The sequence below is a fragment of the Truncatella angustata genome, assembly GCF_020726525.1.
Source record: "Truncatella angustata strain MPI-SDFR-AT-0073 chromosome Unknown BKA67scaffold_4, whole genome shotgun sequence".
Lineage (NCBI taxonomy): Eukaryota > Fungi > Ascomycota > Sordariomycetes > Amphisphaeriales > Sporocadaceae > Truncatella > Truncatella angustata.
Window position 1 is genome coordinate 316,006 of NW_025763384.1, and position 16,510 is coordinate 332,515.

Genomic DNA, 16,510 nt, shown 5'->3' on the forward strand with positions numbered 1-16,510 from the left:
TTGGAATGATATCATAATGTTAAATACCCGTCGCCTTTAGGCTGTGTTTTCCTTAAATATTGAATGATTAGTAACTAGCGTTTCACCAATCACCGAACTGTGTCATATCGCCGACCTGAATGTCTTTGATCCTGTCGGTATCCACCCAGCTTTGCGAATTGGCCGTGTTGATCCTTTCACTGCGGTCGAGACGGGATAGTATGGCCGTCAGCTCCCGGACATACTCGGCAGCTCGCCGAGATGGCATTTCTTCTTCGCCATATGGACATGCCAGCATCCCAACTGCGACATCACGGACTTTGAACGTTAGGTGCAATCCGTTGGGTTCTAGAGCACTCTCTGGAATGGTGTGTAGCACGTGTAGCAACTGCCGACAGACCTCTTCTCGCTGGGCCCAGAGTGCTTTCCTGCTAAGACTATCAGGGTCGTTCGTTCCTTCCGCAGCATCAAGTTGATCTATGACAATGCTCTGTAGCCATAAATGCGTCACATGAAGGTTTGCGCGCATTGTCGCAAACTGAAGCTGCACAACATCTTCATGAAGATCGGTAGCCGATGGTGAACCCTCATCAAAGCTTGGTGTGATAGCTGGTGCCTGTGCCCATTGTCTTAGAGGGCCTGGTATAACGTCTAGTATATACTTGAGCTCGTGCAAACGCTCATTTAAGTACGTCACACTTTCGGCTTTGTTCGAAGCACGTTGGCATTGACACGTCCTTGGCGTATGGAGATTACCTATGGACGTCCAGGGTCCCAAAGCTGCCCCAAATACTTTCGAATGGACTATGAATCCAGCTGTCAAGGCTAGAAAAGCAGTCAGCTGAAGATACGAAAGTTCCTCGTAACGGTTGGCGAAGGAGAATTTGTTCGGGGATACATAAGTGAGCAGCCGTAATACGGCCTGATGGACCACTTACAAGTTTCTGGCGCTGAAGCTGGCAAAATGATGTCGTCCAATATCAACTCATCGTCCACTTCCTTGGGAAGAAGCCCTTGTAGGTCGATTGTTTGCATGAGCACAGGGTCAAGGAACGTCTCCACAAGCACATAATGAGTCAGCCTTTTCTCCACAAGCAAATGTGAGAAGCCCTTATTTTGCTAGGGACGTGATGGGAGAGCTCAGTCTCACCAAACCCAGTAAGTACTAAAGAAAAGACGGACGCTCACAAGTTTCTCTTTACGCAGATTTTGAAGCTGAGAGTGTCTAGAGCCTTGTTAGATGTTCCATTTGGACATGCTGATGGTCGCTCACGAACACATAACCATAGAACAGAAGCCAAAAACCCTTTCTTCGTAGTTGAACTTCGATACAATTCAACCCATCTTCCTCTGATGATTTGTGTAGGTTCAGCAGGCGCCCTAGTTGCATACCCTCGCATTCCGCCATTCTCGAACGATTCTGTTCACCGAGTTGGAAAAAGGTGATATTCAATAAATACGCAATTGCGAACTTGTGGAAATTAATTTCGTCGAAATATGTCGGGCCGCGCAAAGCCATTATCACTAAAGTATTATGCATCAGTGGATGGTTTTCCAAGCAAGTCCTGGGGTTCTAGGTAGTATCGTGAAACAACTGCGAAAAGCACAATCGCTTTTGATGACAATTTTCGCCTCACAATTATACTACAGAGAGAATCAGTAACACGAGATGTGCTTACTATCATAGCAACGGTTGATCATCTCAGCACGCGATGTGTAAGGTATCGGCGGATCTAGCTTGATATATTCATCAAATCTCGATGGCATGAGACCTACGACAATAGCACAGAGAGCCAACACAAAGCCTAGGAACACCTCGTCTCGAATATCTCTGTTCTGAAGGAGGTCTCGACGGAAACTAGGCCGATGTACCTTTGATCGAATTAGTGTGCGGTATTCTTATTCGATACGAAATGTCATGTTTACCACTGGGATTAGTGGATAAACATATGTGAGATAGTCTTGCAGAATCCTTTCAATCAAAATTCGCGGACAAAGCCCATCTGTAGGAAATACCAGCGGAGCTGATGCTGGAGAGACTTGTGCAGGCGATACTGTTAAATTCCTAGCCTTATTAGCGTCTCTTTGACCTGTTGACACGGGTTGTCCGGAATCCGCTGAGGTTGCCAAACCCCCTTGAGCGCGTCTGGTATCACATCAGTCACAATGTGCAATAAAGCACAACTCAGGGCTCGCATTACCTTTTCGGACCTCTTGGCGCTCTTGGTGACATGAAAGTGCACGTTAATTCCAGCCTTGTGCACCTGCGGCATGATGCACTATCCTTTTCAAGGTCGCAGCGAACTTTTCTTAGGCGGCAAGCATCACAAGAGCGGCTGGCAATCACTGTCCGGCTGCGTTGACTTCCCTGGTCGTCCATGATGCAGCAGGCGCAGCATGGCTAAAAGACATAAGTTCCATGAGCACCATTAAGCAGGGTCCATCTTCAAGTATATATAGCTTAACAAATTACGGCATCGAAATGAGTAGAAACCTAAATATGCAGGTCATGAATTCTGATTTAAGCTACTGCCATGCGCTAACGGACACCCTGGAAAAGGACGTCCTAGCCAAGCGGCGGACATTAGAGTTGGCGCGCTCATAGTTGTTTGTCCATACTCCGTAGATGTTCCCTTGTAAGAGCATCAAGAATAAATTCGCCAGGCTCCTGGTCAGTCTAGAAATCACTATGAACGTTACCGGCATAATCTAGGATGACATAGTCGAATCAGATGTGCTAACATAGTGATGTGTAAGACGTGTAAGTAGTTGCACAAATTCTTGTGTCCACTGCTTGCCAATGAGCACTGGAGTCCCGGCTAACCAACCCGATCTAACGTACAATCAAGGCATTAATGAGTTGGGCATTAACCGCATACGTTCGTTGCCACAATTTCTATTTGGAGATACAGCATCATCATCCCATGGTAAATCTTTCAATGATGACATTTCTACAAAATACATGATGCTGCTATTGACCTGCCACCAATGCAATTACGAGGTACCTCCTTCCAGAATTCTGTTAAATAGCCAAGTCCAGCATAATGTGTGCACTCAGCTTTAGTTAGGGCCATCTCAACACTTACAGTTAGGTTAGTCTAGCACCAAATGGTGAGCGGTCTGTGCTTGTAGAGTACCTCAGAGGTGCTGAACCCCCCAAAACCGTCGCGGCGTGAAATGTACTACACGGTATAACTGTCGAGTCTTTACAGTCAGGAGGCTCATCATCGTCATCGACCATTGTTACTTCTCAAAAAGTTCGCCAGAAGCTTGTAATCACATAATATCTTGCTCTATAGGCAACAAAGGCCGGAAAACAGCTAGCCCCATGCGCCTTGGCTCACAGCCCGAGAATCGCTGTTTTCCCAATTGTAGCCCGATCACATCGGAATACAAAAAGCGCGGAGTGTGGTAGCTACAATCGTGAGAATGTCAGAATTAGGGTCAGAAACGCAGCTTGACCACGGCGCCGCCATTATATATGAGTACCACCGGATGCACATGGCAATCCATGGCCCGGTTGATGCTGTATTTTGCCTCTGCAGCCTTGACGTTAGAGTTGCTGAGCGCGCGGCAGAACTCTTTCTCAGTGGCTTTGGCAAATTCCTCATCTTCTCTGGAGGATCTGGCAAGTTGACACAAGGCCGCTTCGATAAACCAGAAGCCGTGATGTTCGCGGAACGAGCTCGCGCAATGGGGGTTAATCCCGAGCAGATCATCGTTGAGCCGTTGTCCACGAACACAGGCGAGAATGTTCGGTTTACATGGAAGCTTTTAGAAGAGATGTCATTGCGTCTTAATTCCTTTGTTCTCGTTCAGAAGCCGTACATGGAAAGGCGGACTTATGCCACATTCAAGAAGCAGTGGCCAGACGAGTCAACTATGATTATTGTCACATCACCTCAGCTTGCATGGGATGACTATCCTGACAACGACAACCCGCGAGATCTGGTTACAAATATTATGGTTGGAGATTTGATTCGTATCCGAGATTACCCCAAAATGGGCTTTCAGATATATCAAGAGATACCTGCTGAGGTCATGGAAGTGGCTGAGCGTCTTATAGCTAGAGGATACAGTCATCACCTGCCATGACTGTCGAACCAATGACACCCACGTCTACAGTCCACCGAGAAACCTTGGGTAAGAGTTTAAGACTGAATAGATATGCCGACTATTTACGCCGCGGTAGTACTGACGCAAGCCATTGGTCATCCCCTAATTGACCAATTGTTGTTCTTGAGAACATTTCCTACTTAATTAATCGACCATGTAGGGCTCACAAAGCCCTAAATTGGTACCGTTTGTCAAGCATGTTGCTAAAAATTTCGTGGTGTTTGCCATTTTGCTCAAACTTGTGTGTTGGATATAAAGCGCATTTCGGCCATTACTTCGACATGGGACTGAAATAGATGTTGTGGGCATTATTATGCTGACCAAATTGCCAGGGCCTTGCGCCACTATAATCGGGTTCACCTACGTCTGCCTAGAGTTGAGAAGTCGTTACAAGAGTCTCAGATACCCCGTTGACGTTGACGTTGTCGAACCAGTTGCATAGTTTCAAACTCCTCTCATAGAAAGCAATCGTCCCGATAAAAGCTGCCATATCTCTATCAAAACGATCGTCTAGTACTAATTAACCGCGAAGAGAATTGCTTTCAATGGTCAAAGCGACTTGCATTAAAAGACGACGCCGGCCATATCTCTCGACGACTGTATCCATGACCACCACTACTTGATAGCTTAAGCCTTGGTTAATGCTTACCTCGGGTCATCAGAGAGTTTTCAAGACAAGAAAGCGACTCACACGTGTTGCGGCTACTACAGGAGGCACTTTGAAAATTGTGGAACACACGGTCAATTAAATGTGCGTCAGACGATACGGAGACTAATATTAAATGTATTTTTTTTTTGCTTTAAACAAAAGATCGAAGGGCTACCTAAAATCAGCGACCATTACTTTTGGTAATAGGATTCCATAAGCTATACTTCCATATCAGATGCGCTAGTTCATGTTGACTAACATAGTAAAAACGTGCCTGAGCAAGAAGACTTGCTTCGTCGAATGCTATGATAGATAACCGCTTTGCAAGGGCGGAAGAGGATCATTGTACTAATAAACAATGTTCAACTAGGCCAGGCTTCTACTCAAGCTCACCCATCTTGGTAGAGCGCCATTACCAAACAATTGGTGGAGCGGGACTCAGGTTTGGTTTCCTGAACTTTTGTCTTCAGCATGCCCATAGTGGTCTATGGGTTTCACTCTCTACCTACGATGGCCAATGCTGTGTGGCGCCTGTACAAGGCGCACCGATATCAAGGATGTCGCTGGGGTCGCCCATCTGCAAATAGAGGTTGCGTGACAACTTTGATAAACGCTGTCAGCGCAGGACCTATTAGCACTCGCTTCAACATTCTTCGTGACGGCAATCAACTGCCTCGACCAAAGTCGCTTTTCTATCTCAGACGCGTCGCGAGCCTGGAACGAAAAATCTTGATCAAGCATGCTAGTGCCCTACAAAATTGATCGATTGAGCGCGACACTGGTCCTATGATTTCTATTTTGTGATTTTGTTTTTCTTCCCTGCTACGCAAGTTCAATTGACGGTCTGACGGTAAGTCTTGGATACCGACGGCCGGTTTATGGACCCGAAACACATCTGGTAATTAGACTAAGGTTACTCCGAACATCAGTGTTAGTTCCCTTGCCAAAGAGCACGCCGCCTAGCTTGATTCGTATCGCCGAACTAGTCTCGGAATGTGGTGGTTGAACCGAAGCTCGGCGATGCCGGACGAGCCGGATTTACGGGAGATAATTTCCCCAGTTCAGGGTCAAAAGCCGATCCGGCCCCTTGGTTATGCAGTGTGTTATCAGATTGATCAGATTAATTTGCTGTGGTTCTTGCATGTATTTCTTGCACCTGATCTGCTATCTTTTCATCACAAAAGTCGGACTGCATTCTGAAGCAATCATGGCTGCAACACTGAGGAACGTGATCGTAGTAGGCGGGTCGTATGTGGGCATGGCCACGACCAAGGAATTGGCCTCTATATTGCCTGCAACCCATCGTGTAAGCACTTGATTGTATTGCACTGACTTTCAAATGAAGCTGACGTTTTTGTTAGATTCTCCTGGTTGAGCCTCATAGCCACTTTCATCACTTGTTCGCATTCGTAAGTACACAGCAACTTGTAATTTCCATGCCGCAGGCGATCTTGGTCTACTAGTTGAAGCACCATAAATCCCACGGTCTCGAATGTCTCCTTCAGCGACTAATCTTGTCTTAGCCCCGCTTCGCAGTGTTGCCATCGCACGAACACAAAGCGTTCATCCCGTACTCTGCCGCTTTTACCTCCGCACCAGCTGCGTCGCAGGCCCAACACGCAGTTGTACAAGCTAGAGTAGAATCGCTACGCTCTGATAGGGTAGTACTCGACCGCGAATGGCAAGGCTCAAAAGAGATTCCATTTGACTTTTTGGTGGTTGCATCTGGCACAAAACTCCAAGCACCCGGTTCCATGCAAGATGACGAGAAGTCGTTATCGGTCAAGTACTTCCAGGAGTACCAGAAGCGCATCTTGAAGGCGAAGTCGGTTGTCATCGTGGGAGGTGGCGCGGTTGGCGTGCAAATGGCAACAGATCTCAAGGAATTATATCCAGCAAGTGTTCCCTTGCACCTTGAACCTCCCAACCAGTCTTGGAGGAACATTTGCTAACGTGGAACATGCAGGAGAAAGAGGTTACTCTCGTGCATTCTCGGAGTCAGCTTATGCCTTTATACCACGAGAAGCTCGATCTGATCATCAAGGAGAGATGCGAAGAGCTCGGTGTCAAGTAAGTGCACCCGATCGTGCCTTGAACTAGGGCTAACGTGACCAGGCTCGTGCTTGGATCCCGAGTTGTTATGCCCGCAAGCGGACTGGAGCCAGATGCAACCTCGATTCAATTGCAGAATGGCACCACGGTGTCGGCAGACGTGATTGTTCCGGCAGTGGGCCAGACACCAAATACGCAGTTCCTTTCTGGTCTCACACCTTCGTCCAAAGACTCTTTAATCAATCCCGCGAACCGCTTTATTCGCGTAAGGCCAACGCTACAGTTCCAAGACCCGAAGTATCCCAACATCTTCGCTGTTGGTGATATTGCAGACAGCGGTGCTCACAAGGCAGCGCGTCCCGGGGCTGCTCAGGCAGCTGTTGTCGCCAAAAACGTTGTTGCAATGGTCGAGGGCAAGGAGCCCACCGAGAAGATCATGGTCAGCCCGCCAGCAATACATCTCAGTCTTGGTTTGGTAAGTTGGTTCAGACGTGTATAACTGGTCCACAGCACTTGACTAATATGTGGCAGACCAAGAATTTGGTATTTAGGAATCCTAACACCGCAGAAGGAGATACCGAGCCAACCATTATACCCAGAGAAGAGTACGTACTAACGGACGCCCCGATTTCATAGAAGTAGGCTAACAATATTTGTTACAGTGGCAAGAAAGATATGGGCATCGATGGCGTCTGGGCGAGACGAGGCGTTGAGGTTACAGACCCTGCGCAATACCATTTGTGATTGTAAACATTCAAGGACGTGGTAATACAACAACTAGACCTTAGAGACAAGAAGTTGCTAGACTAGATGTACTCATATACCCACTGTATACCCATTCCATACCCCAACCGAGAGCATTAAACTCTGAATCGTGGAAGATATGGTGCATTGATGAGCTATCTAGCGACTAGACTAGCCGGAATCAACTTACTTGACGGAGGCCCAAGATAGCTTGGTTTCAATCCGCCAAGATCGAGTATCACGTTTTCAAGGATCATGTTCGAATGCTTGAAGTGCAAACGTATCTCGTGTAATCCTCGATTCATTGGCTTCAGTGCATGTCGGCGTTTCCAAACACAGTCTTGAACGGCGTGATACCAGCCTGGAGGCAACTCGCCCTTCCTCTCAGCCGAAGTCACAAGTCGATGCTTCTCTGCTGCACCATCAACCTCAAACTCGTACGTCATTGGATTTGAGGGGTCAAGGTCCAGTGTCATGTTGAAATGAAGCTCCAGGACAGGCTCCACGACATTCCCGAAAACATAAGCGTCGTAAGTCAAGAACAGCATATCTTCTGTTTTTGAATCGGCTGTAACAGCTCCAGCATCAGTCCTACCAAGATGCGGGAGTATTTGATAACCGTCCAAGGTGCGTGAATTCGTTGCAGGTATGCTTATGTATCCATCAGCCTCGACATACCCTTGAGTGCAATCATTTGAATGATTCGCGATCGAAATATGAACTTGTTCGAAGTCGTCACCATACGGTCCGTAATTACCACCCGTCGACCGGATGTCAATTAAAATTTCCTCGTCGAAGCCGGCGGGAATTTTGTCCCATTCGATCGTGATGTAAATGCGTTGATCATCTTGACCCGGAACCAGGCGACCACTCGTCTGTGAGGGCCTTACCCATTCATATGGCGCTTGACATTTCCAATTCAATGACTTGGAGCCGCGCGTATAGATCTCAAACCACCGCCGATCCGGTCCATGCGGTGTCAATCTTCCGAGAGTAACGCCAGGAACCAGATCGCGGCGGCTAGGATGCGTCCTGTCACTCTCTTCATTGCAGCGGCCAGGCCTGACACCAGCATGCCCTTCAACCGCGACGCCTAACTGGCCAACTAATGGGTTACTGTCTTGGCGACCTTGTACAAAACACAACCCGCTGATCATATCGCGACTCGGTGCATGCCAAGTCTCTTTATAGCCATAATGAGTCTGACGCATGATGTGGGTCCACTTCCCATCCAGCAGAGAATGGTATTCCTCGCTCAGCCGAAAGTCTGCATCAAAGAGGTCAAGCACTTTGCGGGCAGCTTTGTTAGCGGAGTTGCGTCGCTGTTCAGCCCACAGCTGATTCCGTGCCAAGTTTACACGCAAAGATGTGTATATAGCGCTTGCTTTGATGGGATGCAACACAAGCTCGAAGAAAGCAGGTTTGTAGTCCTCAGGTACACTCATATCGAACACACTTTGCACCACGCCTAGCAGCTTGTCCCATCTCGCAACTATAGTGTCTGCTTCCTCGTAGTGTAACAGCGAGAAATTGTCGGCCTCGATGTGCTCATGCCGTCTGATGGCCATCAGACGATCGTATCCATACCATGCAGACGCAACATCCCCGGCTAGAGTATCGCCAAAACTGCGCTGAGCAAGATCGTCTAAGTAAGTGGGGATTGAATTTGCCGAGATGGAGTCGATATCCCAGGCAAGCTGCATCGCGAAGGACAATGGAACCTCCATCGGTTCTATTAACAGAGAAGACATCAGCTCCCTCTTCACTGTTCGCTAAGGGGCAATCTTAACAGAAGAGCTTGGGGACTCAAAGAATCGCGCCGTGCCGACTACCATCAATAATATTTGACGATATATATGTTTGGTTTACTTACTTATGTCGCCGACGTTGAAAACCCATATTTGCCTAGCGTTGCGCCGATGTGCCTCTTGCAACTGATGCCACACCTTACCAAGAGAGTTCGCATTGATCCATTTGTAGCTTCGTGGTGTTCCTGATTTGATTAGCAACCTTCCTCCAATTTGACTGATTCACCTTCCTAGTGATGTCGAAATTGAGAGCCAGAGTCGCGACTTTCTAGGCATCAGTGGTAATGGGAATTTGGCATCTTTCAAATACTTACCAACATATTCGAAGTGATAATATATCTTATCCACCATTAGTACCTAACTCGGTCACTTAGTAGTGCACATTTGCACTTACGCCCGCGCCGCCTTTCCGGCTAGCCTCATCAACTGTTGGTAGCCGACGAATCGATGAGAAATTGTCATCGGCGAAAAGCAAGGTAACATCATCTGGGACCTCGAGACGTTCTGCATCCCAATACTCTTGCACCTCTTTGTATAGTGCCAAGAGTTCTATAGAAAATGAGCTTAGTACATTTCATGAAGACCTCTTGACAGAAGAGCTTACGTGGGACAGCATCTTCGTGACCGTGGATATCTTTGATAAGCCGCCGCTGTGTGTTAAGCACATCTTGTACGACGCTCGCAGGGTCATCGGTTTTCATAGCTTTGTCGTACTCTCCTCTCATACCCATGGTGAAGTAAGACTCGCATCCCTGTGCTCGTTTGATACCTTCTTGGAAAAACTCAGTCATCTTGTCCTTATTGTCAAGCCATGACCAACTTCCTTCAGGATTGTCCTCGAACCACTCGTTTGTAGCTCGCTGCATAGGCTCGTGGTGCGATGTTGATATTACGATACCATATTCGTCTGCTAGTCGCTGGTTATCTGCATCGTCGACGAAGAAAGAGCTGCCCGGGTTGGGGTATCCAGGCCACATCGCTGGCCACATAAAGTTCGCCTAGATTTTATTAGCTGTCAAGCCAATGTATGTCATTTCTCGGACAAACCTTCAACCTCAGTAGCAGCTCAAAAACTTTTTCATGGAAACCCTTTCCGTATTTACCGAATTTCTCCAACACCCATCCAGTGAGCGCAGGTGCTTCATCATTGATGAAGATGCCGCGGAATTTGACGCTGGGCTCTCGGCTGGAGTATTCAATAGGTAACGCATAGATCTCCTCGTGGCGTTTGGGAGGTATATCTGCAAACCAATGCCATCTATGAAAGGCCAGTCAACGATGCATACTAGCAATGATATTGGGACGCTCACGGTGAGACCCCAATTTGTTCTGAAAGCGTGTAAATGCCATATACCGCACCTCGCTTGTCACTACCTGCAATCACCAGTGCTCTGTCGCACCCGTCAACGCAGACCGGGTTATCGACGAGACACGTGCTCCAGGATTCCCATTTCCCTCGAATTTTGTCGACGTTGATCTGCTCTGCACTAATGAGTGCTTTGATGGCATCGGAACCAGTGATTGTTCCCACAATAATTGCGGTCTTGAACTTGGAGGTGGTAATGCTGCTGTTGCATTCAATCATTGGAGAACGGTCCTTGCTACTCACTCGGCCGAGGTCCTCTGCTAGGTTAGTTGCGGCTATGCTTACCCCAGCAAAATCGTTCTTGTCGGTGAATACAGCAGCGCCTTTCAGATCCAAACCCCGGGGTTGATCCCGACCGGAAAAACTAACAAGCTGTGGTTGGAACATGACTAAGATGTATTGAAACGTACTCGTAGCTAAGATAAAAATAGAAATAAAAGTGGTTGTCAATGTGTTGCACGAAATCAACAGCGCTGCTCAACATGAGGAGACTTGGTTACGCTAATACTCTCGGCTGAGGAACACTTCCAGAATTCATCAGTACCGCAAAATTTCCCCTCACACGGCCCACTGTGGTGAGGAAATTCCGATGAAGCCATGGCTTACGGCAAAAGCAGTGTTCTTGGCTTGTAGCAAAGTACTGTGTGATCGTATGAATAGCCGAAAAAAATACCACAAAACTGGTCTACTAACATTCTCATTGGCTTAGTCTATCCTTCACTAGAGCCGCTCTCGGTGTCCATCAGTCCGACCAGCTACGACATTACACCATCCGGCTAGTCTGCCGGCTTTCTTGAGAAGATGGAATTCATTTCAACAAGGATAGATATCAACACTCAGAAGGAGTTCATCGCGCCAATTTTGAGCCTTTCAATGGTCGAATCAGTGGTCATGGTTTTGTCAGCGAAAAAGGAGTCATAGCCAATAAGTGTGTCCAGTATTCATAACCCACCACAATTATACATCTTGCCATTTTGACAGTAGAATATCCGGTATATTTACCTCGTCCTCGAGGTGAATGTTTCAGATGCTGACGTGTGCGGCACCCAGGAGAATCATATCATACAAAAAGCACTAATTGCCAAATGGCTCGGAATCAACTTGTTGCTTTGGGGCGCCACTGTTGCTTTGACGGCGGCATGCCATAGTTTCGCGGGCTTCTTCGCCGTGAGAGCCTTCTTGTTAGATCTCAAGGCTGCATGTCAGCCGAAGTCACTCTGTCGTCGGGTATATGGTATCGTCGAGAAGAGCAGCTGCATACAGTCGCAATGCAGTACATGATGAATGGTCTTCAGCAGATCGTTGGTCGTCTACTTGCTTTCATCTTCACCCATGTACCCACATAGTCGTCCGTCAGCGACTGGCAAGCCCATTTCATGACACACTGCTTAATCGCTGTTGTTTAAGGGCTCTTCATCATCTAGTAGGTGCCCGATAATCCCATGAAAACGAACTGCTTTTCCGGAGAAGAGAAGAAGCTCATGGCTGAACGTGTTTAAGTCAACCAAACCGGTATTCTAGAGCGTAAATTTCGATCGGACCAAGAAGGAAATCTTCACAGACCCTTAGGTCTATGCATTCATCCTTATTAATCCTCATTCGTCTTCTCACCGCTCTGCCGCCTGGAGGAAGGGGCGCATATACTGCTATCGTAATCTAATCATTTGTTTATTCGACACGGATTGTGCTGCTATCACATACGATCGCCAGGGGTGTCCAGGTGATTTCCACCCCTTCGGATTTCCCTTCGGATGTCTGTATCAAGCGAAAATTCCATTCAATAATATAGCCGCCTGTAGCGTTTGTCTTACCGACAATTGCTAGAGTCGCGGCCCTTATGGGCAGGATCATCTACTGCCGACAAGAAAATGGTCCCGCTCTTTGCACCGTACATCATTAATTCTTTCTGGTATGCTGTCGGACCGTCTGTATCCTTGGCCAAGAGAAATGTCGCCGGTCAGCTAAGAATCAATAACCGTTACCCTCAGTCTCATGGCATGGGCTGCAGCAAATTTTCTCGATAGCGGACGCACATTCCATGCTGTTTGTTAGCATCCATCGCAGGAGATGATATCAAACCTCAAGGCTTTTAGCCTGTATATTCCAACCCAGTACAAAAGACACATGTTTTCTACGTCATTAAATACACGTACAGTTGTATCTGTGCCAGGGAGATCCCACCAAGAACGAGAAGGAGTGGAATCTAATATCTCTGTGCGACTAACAAGATGCACCGTGCTGGCTTCCCTGCATTTACTCTAATTATATATGCTTCGTGGCTCGGATGGTCGTGCTTATCGCCTTGCGCTTTTATTATCTCTACCAAAATAGGGCTTAAGAAGCAAAATTACGCGTACGTGGTAAGACATTGGCTGACAAGCAGGGCGTGCATGGGTTCGAAGACATCACGGATAAGGTGAGCCAATCCTCATATTTCTGGGCCTCCAATCATGATACTTGTGGATATTAATGAGCAACACATGTGTAGGGAAATGGCAATTTCAGGTACGCGTATTAGACAGCTGTTAGGCTGTCGTTGTTAGAGCACGCAGATATTAGATACGTGAGTGGGTATAACATATAATTATTATTGAGCATTGTGCTGTCGCACGTAGAACAAAGCGGTAGAGCCGCGATGATAAGTGAACGATCGATCTTGGCTTTCGGCTACTTGTTGTGAAAGGTGGGCAGGCCCCTTAGTCGGCCTTTATGAACTGTGTCGTCCTGAACAGCACGCAGAAGAGCAGTGCTCAAAATTTTGCTGTAGTCATTACAAAGTGTCACAATCTCGAAAGATTTCGCTAACATTTTGAGTGGGCACCCGACAGCTGTGACCACGCGACAAATGACGTACACAGATATGCAAACTTTCTGATAAGCTAAAGTAGCCCCTACCTCAGAGTGTGTTGAGAGTGTGGGAGAGAAAAAAAACTCATAGCGACTGATAAGAAGGTTCAGGTGACGACAGCTTTCAGGGGGGAGTCGTTGGATCCACTGGCTGCCAGGGACGGCAGTCATATCTTAGTTTTGTTTTTTTTGTTTTGTTCGCTTTCTTAGGGGGAAGTTGCAGGCTGGCAGGGACGGTTCGGCACTCACTCGCTAAGCACCCCGCAATCACTACTTGGCACGCAGCACCGTCGTTGTTCGTCTCACCTAATTTCAGGTGTCGGCTCGAAGCAAACGTTGAAGTGTCTAACCTTAGGTTCACTGTCATTTGTATCTCGGACTTACTGTCAAATTATGCTGTGCAACCAGTCAAATGTACCTTATTTCCCTCGTAGCTTGGACCGATGCCGATCGCTTCCATAACCAACTAAAGCCGTAGCCGTGGTTTCCGGGCCTTTCGCGAGGATCCGCTTGTGCAAACCCTTGCTGATCATTGGTGATCTGTAACTGTCATTTCACATATCTTTTATCTTGGTGCTTCCTGCCATTATTGCTAATCTAGTGCACTACAAGGGCTATCATGGGACTTATCTCGACTTCAACGGTGGTCGCCGCCTGCCAGCAGGTTCTTGACAAAGGCATCCCCGGGCAATGCCTGAATAGTGATATTGTCTCAAACATGGAAGCCGTTATCATCCCATGAGAAATTGTTGTGGCCCACCATACGTCCATAGCTTCTATGATGGTGGGCTAGCTTTTCTAGTTCCAGCTGCGAAGTGGGTTTCGAGAAAATTCCTACATACAGTAGTATACTAAAATACCCATGCTTGCCATTTTATGCCAGATCCAGTCTGCGAGATAGGCGAGGTGCAAGGGTGTCATTATACATATTTTCTGCCGCCCCCCGAACTTGGTAACATTGTTGCACCACTCTTCCCATTGTACGGACGGTCTAGCATTTTCCATTTCTTAGGTCAACCGTTCAAGATGAGAACGAACTCCATCATTGCAGGCTCCCTGCTGGTGGCCGGCCAAGCCTTGGCTTCCGTTGCACCTCGTCAGCCCTATGCATACCCCGCCAAGCCTGAATTTAAGCGCGGCGACCAGGGTTGCACAACAGCTGAGCGTATTGCACCAAAGATCCTGATCATTAGCATGGTAAGTGTGCCACCATCTTACAACTGTTACTAAGCGGCCGACTTACGAAATGAACAGTTCTACCCTGAAGCTGATGTTTGGTATGAGAACATGCCCAAGAGTGGCTACGGTGACCTGTTGGCTCAGAACATCACTGTACCTGGTCTCTCTCCCATCTACCCAGAAGTACACTGCATCCCATCCGGAGAGATATGCCAAGTTACCGCTGGCGAGAGTGAGATCAATGCTGCCGCATCGATTTCCTCGCTTATGCTTTCTACCAAATTCGACTTCAGCTCGACTTACATTCTTATGAATGGCATTGCCGGTGTCTCTCCTAAGCTGGCCACATTGGGCAGTTATGCTTTGTCCAAATTCGCCGTCCAAGTCGCTCTTCAATACGAGTTCGATCCCCGCGACCTGCCTTCTAACTTCTCTACTGGCTACATTGGCTACGATAACCTTGCGCCTGGACAGTACCCTGCTGAAGCATACGGCACCGAGGTCATGGAGGTCAACGAGGCTCTAAGGGACATTGCTTTCGACTTCGCATCAAATGCCGTCCTAAGTGATAGTGATGGTGCCAAGGCATACCGTGCCAAGTACGCCCCAGCCGGTGATGTCTTCGCCGCTGCGGTTGCCGGTCCTAGTGTAGTTAAGTGCGACGGCGCTACTAGTGATGTTTACTACTCCGGAAATATCCTCGCTGAAGCTTTCTCGAACACCACAAAGGTTTGGACGAACCAGACCGAGTACACGTACTGCATGACCGCACAGGAGGATAGTGCAGTCCTACAGTCAATCATGCGAGCCCATCTCGCTGGTTTGGTCGACTACACCAGAACGATTGTGGTTAGAACTGGTACGTCAAATATGTTCTTATGCCAATTCAGATTGATAACTAACAACATGACAGCCTCCGATTTTGATCGCCCGCCGCCAGGCACCAGCGCCTACGACCATCTCTTGATTGACGATCAGGGTGGTTTCACGCCTGCCGTGGACAACATCTACCTCGGTGGAATCGAGATTGTCAAAGGCATTCTCCTCAGTTGGAATTGCACTTTCGCTGCAGGAATCAAGCCCACTAACTATGTTGGCGACATCTTCGGCTCGTTGGGAGGCGAGCCTGACTTTGGCATGGGTAGCGTTTTCAGTAATGGAAATGGTGCCCAGGCAGATGGTTCTAGCTATACTGGAGCCGTCAAGAGGAGCAATTACGGAAAGAGAGGTTTCTATAAAAGCCCCAAGGCTGCCCGCCTGATGAAGTGACCTTGTGCCCTTCAAGATAATGGACTTCTTGCTATAGGCAGACTACAGTAAATAATAATTAATACACCTGTCATGTATAGTGTTTAGTGGCTTAAATATCACACAAATGTCAACCCGTACCGAGTCTTCGACGTGCTCTTAAAACAAAGAATAAAGTCATAATTAAGACAATTGCATATATTACCAAGTCTTCATCGCTAACCAGCTCATTGGAACAGCGCCTGGATACGAAGCATAGCGTGATTGCTCGAGCGCAAATCTATTTTATGTACTGTACATCCATGCTATCATACACCCTCGTATTCTCTTTACCAAACGCGGTAACATTACGTCTCCTGCTGTTCAAAACAAATGGAAAATCGTCGTTTTGGTGACCGGATGTCTTGGGCCATCCTGACTTGGGGACATAAGTAATAGCCAGCAGCCGCGCTTCCTTGTGGTTGCAAATGCCCCAACAATAGCATCTATCCTCATCTCCGATAACTTATACCCAGCCTCAAA

General features: G+C 47.6%; 6 protein-coding genes across 6 annotated transcripts; 3 read left to right on the forward strand and 3 right to left on the reverse strand.

Moving 5' to 3' along the window:
• Positions 1-41: 41 nt before the first annotated feature.
• BKA67DRAFT_261010 (uncharacterized protein) lies at positions 42-2,044 on the reverse strand. Its single transcript, XM_046095816.1, has 5 exons — positions 1,659-2,044; positions 1,257-1,503; positions 1,168-1,204; positions 918-1,035; positions 42-804 (listed from the first exon to the last, which is right to left on the reverse strand). Exons 1-5 carry the CDS (start codon positions 1,744-1,746, stop codon positions 83-85), a joined length of 1,212 nt encoding a protein of 403 aa, XP_045958072.1. The 5' UTR covers positions 1,747-2,044; the 3' UTR covers positions 42-82.
• Positions 1,737-2,479, reverse strand: BKA67DRAFT_261061 (uncharacterized protein). The gene is made up of 2 exons (XM_046095817.1): positions 2,181-2,479; positions 1,737-2,125 (listed from the first exon to the last, which is right to left on the reverse strand). The coding sequence occupies exons 1-2, from the start codon at positions 2,357-2,359 to the stop codon at positions 1,879-1,881; spliced, it is 426 nt and encodes a 141-aa protein (XP_045958073.1). The 5' UTR covers positions 2,360-2,479; the 3' UTR covers positions 1,737-1,878.
• Positions 2,480-3,161: 682 nt separating this feature from the next.
• Positions 3,162-4,279, forward strand: BKA67DRAFT_563198 (DUF218 domain-containing protein). Its single transcript, XM_046102652.1, has one exon. The coding sequence runs from the start codon at positions 3,409-3,411 to the stop codon at positions 4,072-4,074; it is 666 nt and encodes a 221-aa protein (XP_045958074.1). The 5' UTR covers positions 3,162-3,408; the 3' UTR covers positions 4,075-4,279.
• Positions 4,280-5,951: 1,672 nt separating this feature from the next.
• Positions 5,952-7,540, forward strand: BKA67DRAFT_658146 (putative amid-like NADH oxidoreductase; the record flags this gene model as incomplete). Its single annotated transcript, XM_046107233.1, has 7 exons — positions 5,952-6,050; positions 6,106-6,153; positions 6,268-6,645; positions 6,711-6,814; positions 6,860-7,271; positions 7,328-7,401; positions 7,459-7,540. 7 exons carry the CDS (start codon positions 5,952-5,954, stop codon positions 7,538-7,540), a joined length of 1,197 nt encoding a protein of 398 aa, XP_045958075.1.
• Positions 7,541-7,695: 155 nt separating this feature from the next.
• Positions 7,696-11,101, reverse strand: BKA67DRAFT_517523 (uncharacterized protein; the record flags this gene model as incomplete). The annotated part of the gene is made up of 7 exons (XM_046097918.1): positions 7,696-9,272; positions 9,414-9,533; positions 9,663-9,687; positions 9,743-9,897; positions 9,953-10,346; positions 10,396-10,606; positions 10,659-11,101. The coding sequence occupies 7 exons, from the start codon at positions 11,099-11,101 to the stop codon at positions 7,696-7,698; spliced, it is 2,925 nt and encodes a 974-aa protein (XP_045958076.1).
• A 3,350-nt stretch (positions 11,102-14,451) lies between these two features.
• BKA67DRAFT_563224 (putative purine nucleoside permease) lies at positions 14,452-16,126 on the forward strand. Its single transcript, XM_046102653.1, has 3 exons — positions 14,452-14,758; positions 14,816-15,599; positions 15,654-16,126. The coding sequence occupies exons 1-3, from the start codon at positions 14,588-14,590 to the stop codon at positions 16,007-16,009; spliced, it is 1,311 nt and encodes a 436-aa protein (XP_045958077.1). The 5' UTR covers positions 14,452-14,587; the 3' UTR covers positions 16,010-16,126.
• The last annotated feature ends 384 nt before the right edge of the window (positions 16,127-16,510 follow it).